The sequence below is a fragment of the Orycteropus afer genome, unplaced genomic scaffold (genome assembly GCF_000298275.1).
Source record: "Orycteropus afer afer isolate SDZICR_OR568_19922 unplaced genomic scaffold, OryAfe1.0 scaffold00062, whole genome shotgun sequence".
NCBI classification, from domain to species: domain Eukaryota; kingdom Metazoa; phylum Chordata; class Mammalia; order Tubulidentata; family Orycteropodidae; genus Orycteropus; species Orycteropus afer.
This window is the reverse complement of record NW_006921649.1, coordinates 6,504,588-6,528,173: the sequence shown is the minus strand read 5'-3', so window position 1 is coordinate 6,528,173 and position 23,586 is coordinate 6,504,588. Positions and strand designations below refer to the sequence as shown.

The 23,586-nt window shown below is 37.7% G+C and overlaps 1 protein-coding gene across 1 annotated transcript in view; it reads right to left on the bottom strand.

The window, feature by feature from the left end:
* Positions 1 to 1,216: 1,216 nt before the first annotated feature.
* RARS1 (arginyl-tRNA synthetase 1) overlaps positions 1,217 to 23,586 on the bottom strand; it is a 43,925-nt gene continuing 21,555 nt past the window's right edge. Inside the window, exons 10-15 of the mRNA XM_007939742.2 lie at positions 22,218 to 22,396; positions 21,552 to 21,661; positions 13,616 to 13,721; positions 2,977 to 3,149; positions 2,249 to 2,496; positions 1,217 to 1,326 (exon numbers count right to left, since the gene is read on the bottom strand). Coding sequence (XP_007937933.2) covers positions 1,217 to 1,326; positions 2,249 to 2,496; positions 2,977 to 3,149; positions 13,616 to 13,721; positions 21,552 to 21,661; positions 22,218 to 22,396 — 926 coding nt within the window. The remainder of the gene's footprint in view (positions 1,327 to 2,248; positions 2,497 to 2,976; positions 3,150 to 13,615; positions 13,722 to 21,551; positions 21,662 to 22,217; positions 22,397 to 23,586) is intronic.

Here is a 23,586-nt window from a genome sequence, read left to right as displayed (position 1 = left end):
TCAAACTGGTTTTATTTTCTGAACTTACCTTTTGCCCCAAGGACTAACAAAGGCTAATCAGGGATCTATTTTTATAGGAGTTTTTAAGATTATCTCTATTACTAAATGATATTTCTCTCTATAAACTAGGGTAAGAGATTATGTTCTAAGCATCAAATGGTCAGATATAATTATGGTCTTGCGATGCTAACTATCAGTATATGAACTAACCAAAACTTTGGTAAACTGAACACACCCTTATCATCTTTATTTTTTCCTACTCTTCAATGCATTGTGTTTTTAAACCACACTATCTCCAGAATCTCTCTGACCAATGGACTCAACAGTATAGACTGTCTCTTTGCAGCTAGTAGGCTAAGAGAAAACTGCTTAGTCTTTTCATGTTTGTTGGAGGGAGCAGTGATCTAGTAAAATTTGTCGTTATTTTTATATACAGAGTGTTTGTAAATGGCAGCTATTAGTTTAACTCATTAAGATCACCTCTAAGGTTCCTTTGAGCTTGGAAACCTCTGGAAATAGTATGGTACAGTATAGCTCATGTTTACTAAGCACTTATTTTTCCAGATACTGTAATTCTTTACTTGAATCTCATTTCATCTTCACAAATTTCTGAGGTAGTGTTGGCAGACTGCGTTAACTACTGATCCAATAATCATTGCTACCAGCATTCTCCACCCCATCCAGCCCAATTTCAATTTCCAGGTCTCAAATTTCAAAGAGTGAGACAACGTGCCAAACCCAGGGAACGATTGTTTATGGAAGCAGAATCTTCAGTGGAGCTGAAGGATAAGTTCAAACCACCAACCTTTTGGTTAGCAGTGTAGCACTTTAACCACTGGGGAACCAGAGGTCCTTAACAATAATAAAGGTGTGTAAAATTCCTGGAGTCTAAAGTAGGGCTCAATAAACGGGATTCTTTATCTAATTAAAATAAATGAAAACACATCCCTGTCAAGTCAATAAACTCTCTCTCACTGTGACCATCACATCCTACGTTATTCCACAGCCTCCACTAAGCCGTTTTGGTTTAACACTCAGCAGAAATAGATGTTATTTTTGAAGGTAATTTTTTCCTTTTCAGAATACTAGTTATTATAAGAAACCACATCTTACATAGGTAGTTGACAAATTTTGTTTTACATCCACATGATTGTAAAAAAGCAAACAGTGTTAACGGCCACTTTGGTAAAAGCACAGTGTTCAAACCTAAGAAGGATCACATTCTTTGGACTGGTTTTATTCCCAGGATATCAAATCCCTTGGCCATGACAGCAGCTACTGCTTCACACAGCAGCATACGCCACATGTTCACCTTTAGTACTTTTCCTGAGAAGAGAGAAAATGAAGACACTAGTTTTTCTTTCTGAAAATCATTATTAAAGGATCTGTTACTTCTGGATTTTACTGAGAATAGCCCAACCCACAAATATCTTTGGGCTTTAACTAGGAATACCTTCACCTTAAGCTAAAAGGGAAATCTAAGAATCAAAGGTTTTCTGTTCAAGAAAAGTTTTTTTTTTTAAATGGTTTCTAAAATTAGTGGGTGAAAAGTTTCATGAAGAACGGGATAGTTATAGTCTTTTTTTAAAAAATTAAAAATTTTGTTTTCAATTTTGCAGTGAAGAAAACAGTTTTTAATTGATCATCAAGATAAGAAGATACAAAGTCTGCAAGATCAGCACTATAAATTTTGTATTTCTTTTTAAAATTCAGAGTTCTTTCCTAGGCATCACAGTCTGAAATGGCAACTACAAACCTTAGTACCATAATAATGGTGCGATCTTTTTCCTAATAAAGTGTCAGTTCTCACACACAGCCCCCACATGCCTATTCACCCTGTGGCACATTAATTTAGTCTACTTCATTACCTATATGTAACATGACTGAGTAGAAACTCTAAAGAAAGAAAAGATTTTTTCCAAGGTTGGTTTCCATTAAAAGAAACCCCAAAGAGTCCTTTTTAACACTCTGGGACCTTTTGTTGAAAATGTCCCATTCCCAGTGGCCTTCCAATGGTTTTCTTTGAAGCCTGAGGGTGGAGGAGAGAATATGTGAGCAGAATTCCATTTCTGCGTTTATCAGAACTAGTTCAAATTCTGTCTGTTATATATGACATGGTTCACAGTATAACTGCTTGGGATAGAATGGGAGTGTTTCCATGAATAAAATAAGGCTGAAAAGCACTTCCACCCATTAAATGCCTCAATGGTGCCCAATCCCCAATATAGACACCGGCTGAGATACTCACCAGTCTGCCGATCTTTCTCCACACAATAGCAGCTATCATAGAACTCTGTAAAGGTTGTTGCCAGCTCATAGATATAATCACAGAGAGTATGGAGAAATAAGTCATCTAAAATCTTCTGCAGAATCTCAGGAAACCGTAAAATGCACCGGCCTAGTTTCCATTCCTTCTCATGGTCCAAGATGATTTTGGTCTCTTGAGCAGCTTTCTGGAGCATCTTTTCATCAATATTGGCCAGTCGTGCAATGGACCTGAAAAATGAGGTAAGAACTCATGTTTCTTTTTTGTAGGCACAGTCATTTTTCTCCACTCAAAAGCATGTAATAAAAAGTGACTGTTGTAAACCATAAACTAACGTCAATGAATAACAACAACAACAAAAAAATTCTTATAAAATGGATGAAATATTTTATTATAAAGCACACTATTAGACAAAACTAATAATGTGGTCTGAAGCATTTCATAATACTAAAAATAGGAATGTACTTCTTTTAGAGGGTCACTTTCTTCCTATTTAAACCAAGAATGCTGGGGAGAATATCTGCCAGAACAAACAGGGATAGGTTAGGGAATCTAAAAGAGTCCCTAAGGTCAAACTTGTCATTCTATTTTTTTTTTTTTTTTTAAATCAAACTTGTCATTCTAAAAGAAAATGTGTTACCAAAGATGCTCTTATACAGCAAAATCAATCAGGTAAAAAAATCTTGAAGCCACTTACTATTCACAATTACCTGATTCTAGTGAAGGCATATAACAAGTAAGCAGCTGTATTTCCCCTGTCATCCAGCATTTTGTCAAAGGAGAAGATGTAGTCATTCAGCCGATTATGGGAAAGATCAGCGTATTTGATACAACCATAAGCAACGGATGTTTGAGCAGCCTTCAGTTCCTCTGGCGTTAAGACCTTTGGAAAAACAAAATTAGATTTCAGAGCTTACTGGTCCTGCCTCTGTCTCAGTATCCCATAGGGAAGAAGACTAAGGTAGGAAATGTCTAATGATATTATTTTGTCAATAAAATTTAATATTAAACATTGAAAAATACAACATGGGCCAAAGTACAAAGAATAGAATGAAAAAACCTCATCAGCTATGCATAATGAAGGCTGTTTCTCTAAGAAACCTGAATTTGTAAAATGTCCATATGAGCTTAAATACTTTTTTTCCCAATGTATTCAGGAGATAGGAGACTAAAAACACCAATAATTAGTGTGCTTTATTTATTTTTGTAGTGTTCCCTCCCTCCTCTCCGACCTCTGGTAACCAACAAAGAAAGTTTCCTTCCATATATAAACCTTTCCTTGACTTTTTACAATAATGAACTAATACTACATTTGTCCTTCTGTGATTGATTTATGTCACTCAGCATAATGTCCTCTAAGTTCATCCATGTTACGGTGTTTTGCAGATTCTACATTATTATTTAGTGTTGCACAGTATTCCATTGTGTGTATGTATCATAGTTTGGTTATCCATTCTTCTGTTGATAGGCACCTAGGTTGTTTCCATCTTTTTGCTATTGTTAATAGTTAAAAGTACCAATAATTAGTTTATATTCATTTCATTCTGTGATTCGGAGGTAGCTTATAGAGAATATTGTAATATAGTACAATAAAAACAAAAAAACATTAAGTAATTAATTGATGAGTCTTTGTGTGGCACAAATGGTTCATTTGCTTGACTGCTAACCAAGACACAGAGGCTTGAGGCTATCCAAAAGCACCTAGGAAGAAAGCCCTGACAATCTACTTCTAAAAAATCTGTCACTGAAAACCCTATGGAGCACAGTTCTAGTGGCACACATGGGACTGCCATGAGTCAAGACTGACTCTATAGTTTGGCAGAGATACTTCTATATATGTGTCTTTATGTGCTATAAGAATATCCATATATATAATAGTGCTAACAGGGGGCAAAGTTAGGATAACTTCTTAGACATAGCCAAACACGTTGAGGGAATGAATCATTACGTCTGTGGGCTCGGGACCATGGTCACAGGGAACATCAAGCTCAATTGGCACAACATACTAAACAAAAACATTGTTCCACATCCTACTTTGTTGAGTAGTGATGAGGGTCTTGAAAGCTTGCAAGTGGCCATCTAAGATGCAGTACTTGGTTTCTCCTCCTCTGGAGCAAGGAAGAGTAAAGAAAATGAAAAACACATGGAAACAATTTGTCCAAGGGACTAGTAGACCATGGGAATCTCAGTCTAAATGATCCGGAGACTAGATGAACTAGATGTTGCCAAGCTAACACTGTTAATCACTTTGGAAAGGGATCAAAATTGGAGACCATGGATAGAGTGGGAGAAAAATATGGAACAAAACTCAAAACCATAAAAAAGACCTGGCTTACTGGTTTGATAGAGACTGGTGAAACCCCTGAGACTATGGTCCCTAGTCACCCTTCAGGCCTGGAATGGAACTTACTCCCATGGCTTCCAGCCAAACAACAGACAGGTCTAACAAGGGGAAGAATTACACTCGGTAGGTACACAGTAGGTAAACGCCTTAGAACAATCAACCACCATGGGAGATCAGAAGGGCAGCATTTGTATAAGGAGAAAGCTGAGATGGCAGGAATGCACAGGAAAGAAGGACACAGGAAAAGGTAACCACAGGTGAAAGTGGGAAGAGAACTGTTAAAATGTGGGGATTCTAATCAATGTCACAAAACAAAATATTATTGAATGGAATACAAATTTGCTCTGTAAATTTTCATCCAAATCAAAATAAAAAAAAAATAGTGAGACAAAGTCTGGCCATTCTTGCTTCCAAGGAGCAGTCTGGCTACACTTATTCCAGGGCAGATTTGTTCGTTCTTTCGGCAGTCCATGGGATTTTCAGTATTCTCCAACACCATAATTCAAAGGCATCAACTCCTCTTCATTTTCTCTTATCCACTGTCCAGTCTTGACATGCATATAAGGTGACTGAAAATACCATGGCTTGGGTTAGGTACATCTTACCATTCAAAGTGACATCTTTGCTTCTTAACACTTGAAAGAGGTCTTCTGCAGAAGAATCGCTCAGTTCAATATGACATTTGATTTTGTGACTGGTGTTTCTGTGGGTGCTGACTGTGGATCCAAGTAAAATGAAATCCTTGACAACTTCAATCTTTTCTCCATTTATCATGATTTTGCTTATTGGTCCAGTTATGAGGATTCTCATTATAAAATGAGGTGTAATTTCATTATATATTGAGGTGTAATCCATACTGAAGACTGTAGTCTTTGATCTTTATCAGTAAATTCTTCAAGTCACTTCATTTTCAGTGAGAAAAGTTGTGTCATCTGCATATCACAGGTTGTTAATGAGTCTTCTTCCAATCTTGATGCCATGTTTTTCTTCATATAGTCCAGAGTGAATAAGTATGGTGAAAAGATACAACCATGATGCACACCTTTCCTGATTTTAAACCATGCGGTATACCTTTGTTCTGGTCAAACAATAGCCTCTTGGTCTATGTACAGGTTTCTCATGAGTACAATTGTTTGGAATTCCCATTCTTCACAATGTTATCCAAAATTTGTTATGATCCACACAGTCAAATGTCTTTGCATGGTCAATATAACTCAGGGAAACATCTTCCTGGTATTTGCATTCAGCCAAGATACATCCAACATCAGCAATGTTATCCCTAGTTCCACATCCTCTTCTGAATGTGGCTTGAATTTCCGGAAATACCCTGTCAATATGCTGCTGCAACTGTTTTTGAATTATCTTCAGCAAAATTTTACCTGCATGTGTATTAATGATATTGTTCAATAATTTCCACATTCTGTTGGATCACCTTTTGCTGGAATGGGGATAAATATGGATCTCTCCCAGTCAGTTGGCCAGGTAGCTGTCTGCCAAATTTTTTGCCATAGATGAGTAAGTGCCTCCAGCATGGCAACAGTTTGTTGAACATCTCAATGGGTATTCTGTCAATTCCTGGAGCCTTGTTTTTCCCTAATTCCTTCAGTGCAGCTTCAACTTCTTCCTTCAATACCACTGGTTCTCGATCATATGCCACCTCCTGAAACACATGAACATTGACCAATTCTCTTTTGTACAGTGACACTGTGTATTCCTTCCATCTTCATTTGATGCCTCCCACATCATTCAATATTTTGTCCACAGAATTCTTCAGTATTGCAACTCAAGGCTTGATTTTTCCCTTCACTTCTTTCAGCTTGAGAAATGCCAAGTGTGTTATTCCCTTTTGGTTTTCTAACTCTAGATCTTTGCACATTTCATCATAATACTTTCCTTTGTTTCTTGAGCTGCCCTTTGAAATCTATTTAGCTCTACTATCTCATCATTTGTTTCATTCGCTTTAGCTACTCTCTGTTCAAGAGCAAGTTTCAGAGTCTCTTCTGACATCATTTTGGTCTTTTCTTTGTCTCCTGTCTTTACTGGCTATTTGTTTATGTGCTTTCTTCATATTATGATATTCTTGATGTCATCTCACAATTCCTCTGGTTTTTGGTTACTGGTGTTCAATGCATCAAATATGTTTTTCACACGGTCTCTAAATTCAGGTAGGATATAATCAAGATCATATTTTGGCTCTCGTGGATTTGTTTTAATTTTCTTTAGCTTCAACTAGAACTTGCAAATAAGCAACCAATGGTCTGTTTCACAGTTAGCTCCTGGTATCACTCTGACTAATGATACTGATCTTCTACCTCTTTCTACAGATTGAGCCACTGTGAGTCCTGTATATTCCATCTGCTGAGGTCCACATGTATAGCTTCCTTTTATATTGCTGAAAAATGTATTTGTAATGAGTAAGTAATGGGTCTTGCAAAATTCTATCATGAGATCTCCAGCGTCACTTCTATCACCATGGCTGTATTTTCCAATTACTGGCAATTCTTCATTTTCAGCTTTCACATTCCAGTCACCAGTAATCATCAATACATCTTGGCTGCATGTTTGGTCAATTTCAGACTGCAGAAGGTGGTAAAAATCTTCAGTTATGTCATTTTTGGCATTAGTGGTTGGTGTATAAATTTGAGTAACAGTATTATAAACTGGTATTAGGCATAAGTAAGTGATGCAGGATTTCTGTTCTGACCTGTAGCTGACTAACCCTCACACCTAAAGCAACTATTTAAAAGCTAGATAAACCACAATGAACAATGATGCAACAAGCAAAGTTTGAGGAGCTATAGCCATTAACAAGGCAAATACTAAGAGAAGGCAAAAAAATTCTGAGGGCAAGCAGGAAGAGAACCTAAGCAGAAAGAAGTGGTGTTCCTGAGATACAGAAACAGATGTTAGAGTCTGGGACAACCAAATAAGCTAGGACAAAATTTCCAAGAAGAGGGAAACACAGAAAGCAAATAAAAAATTCTGCAAATAAATTTTCCTCAAATTGTCATATGGCTGACATGCACAAGGCAAGTCTGAAAAACACAATCCAGCAGGAAAGACCGCTATGTGGTTAAACAGCAGTGCAGAGATTTCAATAGCTGTGTGATACTGGGGAGATGGAGCTTGGAGTCCCAGCAGTGGAAGGGCAGAACTAAACACTCCAGGCTTTGGTTTGTGACATCAGAATGACCACATTTCAGAAGAAATTTCTACCAGGAGTAAGGAGAAAACTGAAAAAGTTCAGTCCTAACAAAAAGTCCAAGACCATCCCTGACAGGATCAAGATTATTAGCTGGTACTGTATCCGCTGGCCAGAAGAAAACTTAATCTTTTTGGATGAAGATAATAGCATCGTGAACTTCTATAAATTTTTGTGTTACATGCACAGTAGCCAATAAAATAACCAATGACATGCTACAAAACCACCACCAAATGGGAGTACAAACTGAAGAAGGGACAAGATGAAAGAACAAGATAACAGAAACATTAGGAAAAAAGACAATAGCAACTTTACAGTCTGAAATTGTTTTAAAGGGAAAAGTTATTTTAAAAATATTTAGCAATTAATGGAAACAATCAGTCCTAGTGACTGGCACATCATCTGATCTGCATCCTATATGACTATGAGACCAGAGAACTAGATGGTGCCTGGGTACGAATGTCAACCACTTGGAAGGGGATCTATGTAGGAGATTCTGGATAGAGAAGGAGAACAATGTGGAACAAAACTCAAAATCATTTGGAGAAAAAAAAAAGGCGGGGGGGTTTGCTGGTCTGATAGAACCTTATGGAACCACTGAGACTATGGCCCCTAGCTGCCCTTTAGGTCTGGAATTGAACCCACACCTGTGGCTTCCAGCCAAACAAAAGACAGGCATATGAGTTGAACGTTTACCCGAGGTAGATACACTCCTTGGAGAGAACAATCATGGGAGAAAGAAGGGCTGCTTTTGCACAGGTAGGCAGCTCAGGGGGCAGGAGTGCATGGAGAGATGGACACAGGGAAGAGTTAATTATCAGGAGGAAGTGGGAGGGAGCTGTTGCATTGTGGTAAATTGTGGTCAATGTCATGAGACAAAGTGCATGTGAACTGGTGTATGGAAAGTGAATTTGCTCTGTAAATTTTCACCCAAATCACAATAAAAAAAGAAAAAAATATTTAGTGATTACAAAGAGAAAAACAGTAACCTTACAGTGCAGAACTGACAGTGTTACCTATTGTAGTGCCTAAGGCACTTGACTGCTAACCAGAAGGCTGGCGGTTCAAACCCACCAGCCACTCCTTGGAAGGAAGACTGGGCAATCTACTTCCGTAGCGATACCACCTTGGAAACCCAAGGAAGGGTTGCTATGAGTTGGGTCTGATTTGATGGCACATAACAACAACAACAACAAGTGATCAAAGTTAATATTTTCAATAAATACACCAACACTATGTCTCCTGATACTACAAACTGGGAAGGATCATAAATCTATTCTTGCCAAGAATGCAAAACCTGAATTTAATCATAAGGAAAAATCAGACAAATCTAACTGAGGGTCATTCTACAAAATAACTGATCAGCCTTCTTCAAAAGTGTCAAGATCATGAATATTACAGAAAGACCAATGAACTGTTTAATTAAAGACTATTAAGATTAAAGGAGCCCTGGTGGTGTATTGCCAAAAGCATTTGACTGCTAACCAGAATACTGGTGGTTCAAACCCACTAGCCAGTCTGCAGAAAGACGACTAGGCAATCTATTTCCATAACGGTTTACCACCTCGGAAACCCAAAGGGTGTTGCTATGAGTCAGAATCAACTCAATGGCAGTGAGTTTGTTTCTTTTGGTTTAAGATTAAAGAAGACAACGAAGTACAACATGTGGTCCTGGAATGGATCCTAGACCAAAATAGACACTAGTGAGACAAATGGTGACCTCTGAACAGTAACCCCTGAACAAGACCTATAGGAGCTCTGGTGGCACAGTGGTTAAAGCATTCAGCTGCTAACTGAAAGGTACACATTTTGAAGCCACCGGGCACTTCACAGGAGAAAGAAAGTCTTAGAGCACTTCTATAGGCTCACTAACTGAGTTAGAATTGACTTGATGGCGGTTGGTTTGGTTTGCTTTTGGTCTGAAAATAAAGCCTTAAGATTAGTTAATAGTACTGTATCAACATTAATTTCCTGATCTTGATAATTGTGCCATGACTATGCAAGATGTTATTATTTGGGGAAGCTAAGTGAAGGATCTATGGGAGTTCTTTATACTATTTTATGACTTTTTTGTAAGTAAAATTTTTTCAAAATGGAAAGCTAAAAAAAAAAAACCCTGGGAGATTTATATGTTCAAGAAATTAGAGAAGATGAGCACAAATGGATAAAATGATGCAAAATTTTAACAGATAATTAAAATATAGAATAGCAAAATATCTGAAGTAAAAAATATTAAGGACGTAATATTAAAAATGAAGGAGAGAGAGAGAGAGAAAAAAAAAATCAGAGTATAAGAGACACGTGGGAGAGTTGTTAAGTTCTAACATAATATATGTACTTAGGATTCCAGAAAGAACAAGGTGGGAAAGAAGAAATATCTGAAGAGATAATGGGTGAGAATTTTCTAAAACTGATGAAAGAACCCAATCCACAGATTCAGAAAGCTCAGCAAATCTTAAGCAGGATATATCCAAAATAAACAACAACTAAACAACCCCCAAACTGCACTGAGGTTTATCTTGGTCAAAGCACTGAAAACAAAGCCTAAGGAAAGTATTAAACGAAGTCTGAGAAAAAAGTACATTACAAAGAAGCAACCATGAGACTTAGAGATGATTTTCAAAAGGAATTACGGAAGCTCAAAGACAATGGAATGGCAGCTTTAAAATGCTGCAGGAAAACAGGTGTCAACGTAGAATTGTATATTTAATAAAATATTGTTAAAAAGTTAAGGCAAAATAAAGATATTTTAAGACTAACAAATGCTGACAGACTTTGTCAACAGCTTACCTGCATTACAGAAAGATGGAAATGAGTCCTTCAGAGTAAGAGAAAACAATCTCAGATTGAAGCAAAGAAATGCAGAAAGGAATACAATACACAAGAAAAGGTAAATATGTGAATAAATATAAATGAGTATTGTTTAAAACAAAAACAATAATAAAAAATGGGCAAAAGACTTGAACAGCCCTTCCACAAAAGAAATAAACAGATGGCACAAGAAAAGGTAATCAACATCCTTATTCATTAGAGAAATGGAAATTTAAATTACAATGAGTTATCATTACACTCACCAGAAATGTAAAATAAAAAAAGGACTCAAAAAACCAAGTATCGGTAAAGATACGGAGCAATTGGAACTCTCATATGTTAGTGGTGGAAATGTATAATTTAGATTACAACTCTCTACTTGGCAATTTATAATAAAACTCAGTAGTAGAATTCTTTTATTCCACGCAGGAGACCTGGGTTTCATTCCTGGTCAAATGCTGCACCTCACGTGCAGCTACCACCCATTGGCATATATGTTGCTATGATGATGAACAGGTTCCAGGGAGCTTCTAGGTTAAGATGGACTAGGAAGAAAAAACACTTAGTGACCTACTTCTGAAATCAGCCAATGAAAACCTTACGGATCACCATACTCCAATTTGCAACTAATCATGGGGATGGTGCAGGACTCACAGAATTCTATTGTGTGTGGAGTTGCCATGAGTTGAAGCTGACTCAAAGTCAGCTAACAACAATAAATGAGTCAATCTTTTGACTCAGCAATGAAATTCTTGGATAGATATCCAAGAGAAAAAGTGCATGTGTCCAAAAAAGGATTTGAATTACAATGTTCCAATTAGCTTTTAATTATAATAGCCAATGCTCATATCCATCAAAAGAAGATTGAATAAACAAAATGTGGTACATTCACACAACAGAAGACTATTTGGCAATAAAAAGAAATGAACTATGATACACATGAAAAGAGCACTTATTATAATTTCATTTACATGAAGCTCGAGAATATGAACAAAAACTGATCTAAGGTGAAGTCAACTTCATGTGATGAAAATATTCTGTGACTTGATCTAGGTGGTAGTTACCAGGTATACATATATGTAAAAAACAACATCTAGCAGTATTAGTCAAATAAAAGAGTCAATGCACTTTTTGTTATTAGGCAAATGAAACAATTTGGTTATATCACTAATTTTCCACTTTTCATCTTATTGTGAACAAACCAAAAAAACCCACCAAACCCACTGCCATCAAATTGATTCCAAGTAATGATGACCCCATGTGAAGAACTGCTCTATAGGGTTTTCATGGCTGTCATCTTAATGGAAGCAAATTATCAGGCCTTTCTTCCACAGTACAGCTGGGTAGGTTCGAAATGCCAGTCTTTAAATTAGCAGTCCATAGCAAACTGGCAAAGCTACTTTGGAGATACTAGCCAGGCAGACTTGGCTGCCAACTATGGGAAATAGAAAAACTCTATTTCATTTTGCTGGCAGTGGAAATGGAACAACTAGAGAGAATATAGTATTATTGCTTACTTTCATGCTGTCTGACTGCCAGTGATCTAATTGAACTAAACAAATGACCTCTTTCTGGGTTTAGCTCTTTAATGTTTCTATCTTATTCTATTCTATTTCCCCTTCTGTAGTTTTGTTTATGGTAATTGTGTTCAATCAAAAACTATGATTTCACTTGCTGGAAAATAAAAGATATAATATCCCTTCACTTCTTTGCTATCCTCATCTTAAAAAAAAAAAAATTTGTTGAGTTTCATTCTAATGTACAAAAAAACCCCAAAAACTAAACGTGTTGCTGTCACATCAACAGGCTGTGGCCATTTCCAACTAGGTGGGGTTTATCCTTTCCAGATAGCAATGTTTCCTCTCTTTTTCCTAATAATAATTTCTACCATTTATTGTCTACTCTGTGCTTTGCACTTAATCTTCATTAAACCAAAAAACCAAACCAGGTGCTGTCCAGTCAACTGAGTCATGGAGACCCGAGGGGTGTCAGAGTAGAGTACTATACAGAGTTTTCAATGGCTGAATTTTTGGAAGCACATCATCAGCACTTTCTTCCAAGATACCTCTGGGTGGATTCAAACTGCCAACTTTTCAGTTAGCAGCTGAGTATTTTACCTTCTGCACCACCCAGGAACACCAATCTTTGCTCCAAAGCCACTGCTGTTGGAGTCAAATCTGACTCAGAGCGACCCTGCACCAGTGCAGTTCTCTGTCCCATAGGGTTTCCAAAATTGTAAATTATGGAAGATTTGCCTCATCTTTCTCCCTTGAGTGGTTGGCAGGCTTGAACAACTGACCTTTCAGTCAGCAGTCAAATATTTTAACCACTGCACCACCAGTTGATATGTTGTTGTCGTCATTATGTGCCATTGAGTGGGACCCAACTCATAGTGACCCCTCCATGGGTTTCTGAAGCAGTATCACTACGGAAGTAGATTGACCAACCTTCCTTCTGAGGAGTGGCTGGTGGGTTTGAACCGCCAATAATCTGGTTAGCAATCAAGTGCCTTAGGCACTACGCTAGCAGAACTCCCACCAGTTGATATAGTTCTTGAAAATTCCACACAAACCCAATCATAGCCCATTCTATGCACACTCAGAAACTCCATCACGCTGCCTGCTCTGCTGGCAAGAGTTTAAGTGGTCCATGCTGACCGTTCTGACTACTCTACAAGTGCTCCCACAGAAAGGAGTTTAGCAGATGTGGACCCTAATGAAGGCTGAAAACAGAAATAGGTAAAATGGCATTAAGAAGCAGAGGTACTATGCTACATTAACCAAGGAGGGAAAAGCCATGGCCTTTTGTTAGAGCCAAAAACTATTTTCAAAATGCTCAGGAATTAACTAAATAAACTTACTATGCAATAAAACTGAGCAGCATAAGCCTGCCATAGTAGACTGACTGACTACTTACAATCTTCCCCAGTTCTCTCTATGAAAACAAAAATGAAAAATCACAACACAATGCATGGTACACATTATGTGATTACCTTATCTCTTTCTTTTTCTTTCAATTTGTCCATGGATCGTTTCAAACCTTCTTCCAAAAGGTCTATGAGGCGTACTGTTTCACCTGAACGTGTTTTAAACTTCTTCCTAAAAACATTTAAAAGTCCCGATTAGATTTTGAAACAGACTTTCTGACTTAGAATCTTTGAAAATAAAGGTCTGAGGAATCTAACTATGAACTATAACATATCTTTGCTTCAAGTCTCCAAAGTACAGATGTCTCCTCAGAATTACTGAAAGGACTTGAAACCAATAGTGACACTCCAGCTGGCAACCAGGGAGAGTGCCAAAAGGAAATAGGGGTGCTTTTAAGGGTCTCATCTACAGCCCTCAACTCAAAGTATCCTATGCTTCAGGCTTCTAATGGTACCCTTTACATGTTTCCCTTTAATATAGTCCCTAAAAGAGAAATGAAACATTTTTGCTCATTTTTCTGGAGCAGGAGAAGTTGTTCCACCCTTTGAGCAAAATATAATGGATAATTTGTTTCTAGAACTGTTTGGGAAACAAGTAAATTCTTAACTAGAATGTCATTCACATTTTTCTATGCATATAATGATTCCTTTTATTCAGTGGTAACTAAGGTTGGACACATATTAGAATCAGCTGGAGAACTTTAAGTAATAAAATGCCAGGGCCCCATGCATACCTATTTAAATCAGAATTCTGTGGATGGGTTGGAAATCACTGATACACAATGCCCTGGGAAACTTTACTATAAAAGTGTTTTGAGAAAAGTGGATTTTACCTATTAATCAGAAGTATATAATTTGTCTTTTTCTTTTTTAAGTTATAAATCCTTCAAAAGCATCAAGGGTACAAATGAAGCATGCTTTTCTACCTAGCACAAGCCTACCAAAATAATGGTGATACTTCTCACTGAAGTTTTAATTTTAAAACTTGCCTTAGAAAAGGTCTACTTGCTCTTTATCACCTAATTAAAGCTCCTTTATTATCCCTCAAAATATGAACTACTCTATGGCTTTCCTTTTGTTGTCCCCTCCTTGAGTGTCTCACAACTTCCAAACCTGTCTGGTGAAATGAAACTCATCATAAAGCCTCGCCAAAAAGCTGAGGGAAGCCTTCCTTAACATCTCTAGTTTGCAACTGCTGGTCCCTTCCAATACTCCCTACCTGTACTTGCCTTGACTTCTTAATTTTTGCCTATTCCTCTGACCAATAAAGAAAAAAAGAAAAGGGATGCATATCAGAATATCAATATTGCTTTTTAAAAAGTAGAGATGCGTACTATCAATGTTAGACCTAATAAATCAGTAACTCCCAAGACAGGGATTCACATATTTATTTTAACAAGCTCTACAGCAATCTGCCCTGCTTGAGATTACAGGTTCGTTCAGGGAAGAGGTTATGCTTTATGTTTATTTGTATATATACTTGTAGCACCAAGCCAATACCATGAATAGAAGATCAAAAGACAGTTGTTCAAGGAATAAAAGAATGACGATGAAATAAATGGTAAGTTTTTCATTGCCAAAAACCCTAAAACAGACAAGTTCACGGAAAAATAAGTGGCAGAATCTGTGAACATTTTAATGTAAATATGTAAAATATGGTAAACTGCCATTGGTTAATTATCACTTATTCCTCTTTTAACCATTATTCTTCTTTTAAAAATATGTTGTTGTTGTTATGTGCTGTCGAGTCGGACCTGATTCATAACAAGCCCTCCTTGGGTTTGCGAGGCAGTATCACTACTGGATTGCCCAACCTTCCTTACGAGGAGTGGCTGGTAGGTTTGAACTGCCAGCCTCCTGGTTAGCCATCAGTACCTTAGACACTATGCTACCAAAGCTCCCCAAAATATACTAGGATGTTGTGATTATATGACCCTAAGACCAGTCCCTGGAGAAGGATATATCATACTTGGCAAAATAGAGGAGCAGTGAAAAAAGGGGAAGACCCTCAATGATACGGACTGACATAGTAGCTGCCAACAATGGGCTCAAGCTAGCAACGATTGTGAGGATGGCACAAGACTGGGCAATGTTTTGCTCTGTTGTACACAGAGTCCATGTGAGTTGGAACTGACTTGATAGCACCTAACAACAAGAGTGCAGAATTAAAAAATCATAAAGAGAAGAAGACCTTAGCCATTACATGAAAAATGAATTAAATGCCAAGATATGAATGTTGTAATAAGTACCAGGTATAGAATGTAAACTTGGTAATTTCACCCAAATGTAAAAATAATCACCTAAATGTTAGTCCAAAAAATGTTTAAAAAAAAAAAAAGTTAAGAAACTAAGATTCCATAAGCTAATACTCAATTCTCTGGTTACTTTTTAATTACTTTCTCTGTACTATGAACACTATAGAAGAGTCACATATTATTATAATTAGAAAATGTATGAAGTTGACTCTAATAATGATGTTTTTGTCCTTCAAATAACCTGTATCTAAAATTGTACCTTGACACACCTTTTAAATATACCTTTTTTTATCTTAATTAGGGCTCCTATGCATTGGCTGACCAAGTATCCTGAGCTACTTCATGTGATTCTTTTTTAAATTTTTTTATTGTGATTTGGGTGAAAATTTACAGCGCAAATACACTTTCCATACACTTTGTCTCATGACATTGACCACAATTTAGCACAATGCAACATCTCCCCTCCCACTTCCTCCTGATAAGTTACCTCTTCCCTGTGTCCATCCCTCCATGCACTCCCACCCCGAGCTGTCTCCCTGTGCCTGAACAGCCCTTCTTTCTCTCATGCTTATTCTCTCCAAGGAGTGTATCTACCTCAGGTAAATGCTTAACTGATATGCCTATCTATTGTTTGGCTGGAAGCCACAGGTGTGTGTTCAATTCCAGACCTGAAGGGCAGCTAGGGGCCATAGTCTCAGTGGTTGCACCAGGCTCCCTTGGGCCAGCAAACCTATTCCCTGCACCACCCCCCAAATGATTTTGAGTTTTGTTCCACACTGTTCTCCCTGTCTATCCAGGATCTCCTACAAAGATCATCTTCTAAGTGGATGACAGTGGTAGCCGAGCACCATCTATTTCTTCTGGTCTCATAGTCGTATAGGCTGCAGATCAGATGGTGTACCAGTCGCTAGGACTGATTGTTTCCATGAATTTTTGGTTTTCTTCATTCTTCTTGGCTCTGGATGAGGAGAGACCCATCGTTGCATCTAGATGGCAGCTTGCAAGCTTTTAAGATCTCAGTCGCTACCTGCCAAAGTAGGAGGTGGAACAATGTTTTGTGTAGTATGTTATGCCAATTGAGCTGGATGTCCTCTGTGACTATGGTCCCACGCCCACAGGTTCAACTACTCGGTCCCTCTGGGTAGCTGGCTGTGACCAAGCAGTGATGACAAGCTTGCCCCTTGTCAGCCCCATTATACACCTGGGAATTCAGATCATAAAGTTATTGGACCACTCTCCACCAACCCTATACCTAATTCTTGGGTGCACTCTCCACTTCATATACATACCTAGTATTTCAGCCTGTCCACCCATCTACCCACCCATATACCTGTGTTTGCCTTCACTGACCCACGCTGTACTATGTGCACAAAAGGGTTCATCTTTGTTGTCTATACTTCCCACATACCTCTCTATGTCTTTCTCTTCCTCAATGCCACTATATTAATAACTCACATTTGGTACATTGCCCTTTTCTTTCCAAATCAAAGCTTATCTCTATCTATCTAACAGTATTCCTTCCCCTCCCCTCCCACCTCTGGTAACCAACAAAGAAAATGGTCTTCCATAGATAAACGTTTCCTTGACTATTACAATAACGGACTAATACCATATTTGTCCTTTTGTGATTGACTTATTTCACTTAGCATAATGTCCTCCAGGTTCATCCATGTTATGCGGTGTTTTGCAGATTCAACATTATTTTTTAGGGTTACATAATATTCCGTTGTGTGTATGTACCATAGTTTGGATATCCCTTCCTCAGCTGATGGACACCTAGGTTGTTTCCATCTTTTGGCTATTGAAAATAGTGCTGCAATGAACATGGGTGAGCATGTGTCTGTTCTTGTCATGGCTCTCACTTCTTTAGAGTATATACCTAGTAATGGAATGGCTGGGTCAAATGGTATTTTATTTCCAACTTTTGAAGGAATCGCCATACTGCTTTCCACAATGAGTACCATTTTACAGTCCCACCAGCAGCGTATGAGAGTCCCAATCTCTCCACATCCTTGCCAGCATTTATTTTCTGTCTCAGTGAACTTTGCTACTAGTGCTGGAGCAAGATGGTATCTCATTGTTGCTTTGATTTGCATCTCTCTAACAGCTAGTGATTGTGAGCATTTCTTCATATGTTTGTTGGCTGCTTGAATATCATTCTTGGTGAAGTATCTATTCATGTCTTCCGCCCATTTTTTAATTGGATTGTTTGTCTTTTTGTATTGAGGTGTTGGAGTTTTCTATAAATTCTAGAGATAAGCCCCTTGTTGGATATGTCATTACCAAATATTTTTTCCCTATCTGTAGGTTCTCTTTTGACTCTTTCGGAGAAGTCTTTGGAAGCAAACAAAAATTTAATCTTTAGAAGGTCCCAATCATCTGGTTTTTCTTCTGCTGTCTGTGCATTTTGAGTTATGCTTGATAGTTGATTTATGCCATACATCGTTGTTGTTATGTGCCGTAGAGTCAGACCTGACTCATAGCGACCCCTCCTTGGGTTTCTGAGGCAGTATCACTACGGAAGTAGATTGCCCCATCTTCCTTCCAAGGAGTGACTGGTGAGTTTGAACCGCCAGCCTTCTGATTAGTAGCCAAGTGCCTTAGGCACTATGCTACCAGAGCTCCTATGCCATATATTAGGGCCCCTAAATTTGCCCCCCAGTTTCTCCTTGAGAAACTCTATAGTTTTGGGTTTCACATTTAAGTCTTTGATCCATCTGGAGTTCGTTTTTGTGTATGGTGTGAGGTACAAATCTTGTTTCATTTTTTTGCAAATGGATCTCCAGTTTTGCCAGCACCATTTATTAAACAAACAATCTCTTCCCCATTTAATGGATTTTGGAACTTTGTCAAAGATCAGCTGACCACAGGTCGATGGATCTACTTCTGGGTTCTCAATTCTATTCCATTGGTCTATGTATCTGACATTAAACCAATACCAGGGAGGTTTGACTACTATGGCTGTATAGTAGGTTTTGAGATCTGGCAGTGCGAGACCTCATACTTTGTTTTTCTTCTTCAACAGTGCTTTGCTTATCCGAGGTATCTTTCCTTTCCATATAAAGTTAGTGATTGTTTTTTCCATATCCCTAAAGAATGTTGATGGGATCTGGATTGGGACTGCACTGAATGTATAGATTGCTTTGGGTAGAACTGACATTTTCACAATGTTCAATCTTCCTATTCACGAGCATGGGATGTGTGTTGGATTTTATCAAATGCCTTTTCTGCATCAATTGATATGATCATGTGGTTCTTCTCCTTTCTTTTATTTATGTGGTGGATGACATTGATTGTTTTTCTAATGTTGAACCATCCTTGCATGCCTGATACGAACCTCACTTGATTATAATGAATGATTTTCTTTCTAAGTTGTTGGAATCTATTGGCTAGGATTTTGTTGAAGATTTTTGCATCTATATTCATGAGGAATATCGGTCTGTAGTTTTTCTTTTGAGTGACATCTTTTCCTGGTTTTGGTATCAAGGTTATGCTTGCTTCATAAAACGAGTTAGGGAGGATTCCATCCTTTTCTATATTTTGGAATAGTTTGAGTAGGATTGGTATCAGTTCTTCTCTGAATGTTTTGTAGAATTCTCTGGTGAAACCATCTGGGCCAGGACTTTTTTTAGTTGGTAATTTTTTGACGACCTGTTCAATTTCTTCTTCTGTGATGGGCCTGTTCAACTCTTTCACATCAGTGTGGGTTAGTTTAGGTAAATGGTGTGTTTCTAGAAAACTGTCCATTTCTTCCAGATTTTCAAATTTGTTGGAGTACAGTTCATCATAGTATACTGATATTATTCTTTTTATTTCCGTTGGTTCTGTTGTGATGTCACCCATTTTGTTGATTTTTTCTATTGCCCTTCTATTTTCTGTTTCATTGATTTCTGCTTGAATCTTGATTATTTCCTTTCTTTTGGTGACTGAGGGCTTTTCTTGTGTTCTTTTTCTAATTGCTGGAGATGTTGGTTTAACGTGTTGATTTTAGCTCTTTCTTCTTTTTTGATGTGTGCATTGATTGCTATAAATTGGCCTCTGATCACTGCTTTGCTATGTTCCAAAGATTTTGGTATGTTGTGTTATCATTCTTATTTGATTCAAGGAATTTTGAATTTCAATTTTTATTTCTTCTCTTACCCAGTCTTTCTCAAGGAGGGTGTTGCTCAGTTTCCAGGTGTTTACTCTTTTTCTGTTGATCTTATTGTTGATTTCTAGTTTGATGGCATTACGATCTGAGAAGATGCTTTGCAGTATTTCAATGTGTTTAAATTTATGAAGGCTTGGTTTGTGGCCTAACATATGGTCTATCCTGGAAAATGTTCCATGTGTACTGGAAAAGAATATATATATTGTGTTGCTGTTGGGTGAAGTGCTCTGTAGATGTCTGTAAGGCCAAGTTGGTGGACTGTAATGTTTAGCTCTTATACCTCTTTGTTGAGTTTCTTTCCAGTTGTTCTATCTTTCAATGAAAGTGGTGTGTTAAAGTCTCCCACTCTGACTGTGGAGTTGTCTATTTGGCTTTTCAACTCTTTTAAAGTCTGATTTATGCATTTTGGGGCTCTTTCACTGGGTCCATAGATATTTATTATGCTTATATCTTCATGTTCAATTGATCCTTTTAGAAACATTACATACAAACTTTGGATGATAGTAACATGTGGGTCTTGTCACCATATCTAAGATGGCAGAGTTTTAAAAAACTGAAAAAAAAAAAGAAAAAACCAAACCCACTGCCATCAAGTTCATTTTAAGTCACAGCAACCCCATAGGACAGAATAACTGCCTCATAGAGTTTTCAAGGCTGTAAATCTTTATGGGAACAGACTGCCTCATCTTTCTCCTGCAAAGCAACTGGTGGGTTCAAACCACTCACCTGTTGGCTAACAGATGAATGCTTTAACCACTATGCCATCAGAGCTCCTATACAGTTTAAGACATATGCTAACTAAATGGCTAAACAACAACATGGAATGTAAGGTTTTCAACTGTGAAAAGGTATGCTTTTGAACTGATGAATACTGTATGTAAGTATTTGATTATATTTACCTTCTTATTTTATAAAGTGAGAAATGACTGGAAAGTAGAGAAACTGAAAGAATGGATATTTGCATGTAGTTCTCAATAAACTTAACATATTTAAGAGGAAATTTATAATCTCTAGGAGCACTGAAAGCAGTGAATCTTAAACCTCAATTGGAATCTCAATGAACTTATACCTGTTAACCAAGTGTTCAACTGTGGATGACAAAAGAAAGATATTTACCCCATGTTTGAAAAAATTTGTTGAATATTTTGTCTGAAATCTGAGGAGGTACCATCATATTTTATAATTTAGATCTGTGGGAATGGAAACTAACTTTATAATCTGTTAAGCTTACAGTCTGGCGTTCATTCAATTTTTTTTTTTTTTTTTTAATTTTTACTGTGATTTAGGTAAAAGTTTACAGAGCAAATTCATTTTCCATAAAACCATACATATTTCGTCTCACAACACTGACTGCAATTTCTCACAATGTAACAGCTGTTTATTCAACTTTTATACACATTTCTCTAAGAGACTATTCTTTGGCAATAATGAAACACAGGCACAAAATTCAGCTGGGCTCACCATTACAGTATATGTAAGACAAAAGGAAATTGAGAACTTTCTTAATTCTAATATTCTATCACATGAAATGCAGATTCTCCCAAAGAACTCTGGGAGACAGGTATACCATCACCATTTTCATATTTTCCAGACTTACTTGTCTTCCCCTAGTACCACACCAAATCCAGCATGGGACACTCGAGTTACTTTAGGATCATACCAACCAATCATTTGAGCAGCAGCAAAGACTGTCTGGAAATGCAGGCACTGTAAAGGACAAAGAAATATAAAGTTACTCATTAAATTTTCTAATAATAAAATGTTATTTAAGGCCCTGCTTGTGCTTAGGCATAAAGGTTTATAAAGCTGAAATCACTCACAGATCTTGTGAAGCAAGTATAATTATAAAAGCTCTTTTAGTTTCCATATATAGCAAACAGTAAAAGCAAGACTCTTAGCACAATTTTTATGTTCACAGAGTTTAAGTAATCCTAAGATACTACTGAGTGTAAGCATTCAATTGTGAAAAGAAATGGAATTAAGGCCAGGATAGAATGCAGTAATTTGAATTAAATTTTAGGTCTGACAACAATGCTATCACACAGCGAATGGTCACTGAGATTCACAGAAATAACCATTTCCAGTTTATGAAGCCAAGCTGGAAACTGTCCAGGTTTGCCTGAGAGCAAATTCTGTTCATTCTTCCAAACCTTAGGCTTTGGGAAAAATTTATAGTTTTTCAGTGCCAAATGCCACAAACCTCACCACACTGTCTCACCTCCAACCACACACTGTAAGAACCCATACAAATCTACAAACTCACTTGTCCACTGTCTACCACATATATAATCATGTCAGCTTTTTCCTCAAATACTCTTTGTTTAATAGCAGCCAGGTCAGACGTATCATAGGTATAACCTCCATCTGATTTTACTATGGTTAATGGTACAGAACACCCTGGGACAAACACAATCTTCCTGCCATCATCCACTTGCACAAATCCTAGGTGAGAAGAAAAAAAACAAAACTTTTATAAAAAATTTTAAAAGAATCCTAAAAAAATACAAATGCTTAGTCATTCTAGGATATTTATTAAAGCTGATAAAATTTATGATTTTTTTTATCATCATCTACTTAGAAAATGACTACTGTTACAGCTGTTGGGGTGCCCATGTATCTTCTGGTTACAGGCCAGACATTCTGTCAGCTTTCTGGACTAATACCATACTTTTGCTCCAAACTTCCTTATACAACACTTCAATGGAGCCCACCTGCTCAGCAGACTGAGAACGTGGAAATCTGTCGTTTCTTTTAAAGTTGGAGCCATAACCTTCCTGTGGGAGAAAGATGCAATTTTACAGCTGCCTCTTACATTGGTGTTAGGTGCCGTCAAGTTGGCTCCAACTTATGGTGACCTGATGAACAACAAAATGAAACACTGTCTGGTTATGTGCCATCCTCACAATCCTTGCTATACCGGAGGCCATAATTGTAGCCACTGTGTCAATTCATCTCACTGAGGGTCTTCCCCTTTTTCACTGAACCTCCACTTTACCAAGCATGACATCCTCTAGGGAATGCGCCTTTCTGACAACATAAACAAAGGAGAAATGAAATCTGGCCATGCTCACCTCCAAGGAGCATTCTGGCTGCACATCTTCCAGGACAGATTTGTTAGTTCTTCTGGCAGTCCATGGTACTTTCAGTATTCTTTGCCAACTTCACAATTAAAAGCATCAAATCTTCTTTGTTGTTGTTGTTACGTGCCATCGAGTCAGACCCGACTCATAGCGACCCTTCTTTGGGTTTCCAAGGCAGTATCGCTACGGAAGTAGATTGCCCCATCTTCCTTCCGAGGAGTGGCTGGTGGGTTTGAACCGCCAGCCTTCTGGTTAGCGATCAAGTGCCTTAGCCACTATGCTACCAGAGCTCCCATGGCTTCGGTTAGGCGTACCTTAGTCTCTTCTTTAGTCTTCCTTATTCACTGTCCAGCTTTCACATGCAAATTAGGTGACTGAAAACACCATAGCTTGGGTTACTCACTGTCCTCAGTCAGATCCAACTCATAGCGACCCCTCCTTGTGTTTCCAAGGCAGTATCACTACGGAAGTAGATTGCCCAACCTTCCTCCTGAGGAGTGACTGGTAGGTTTGAACCTCCAGCCTTCTGGTTAGCAGTTAAATGCCTTATGC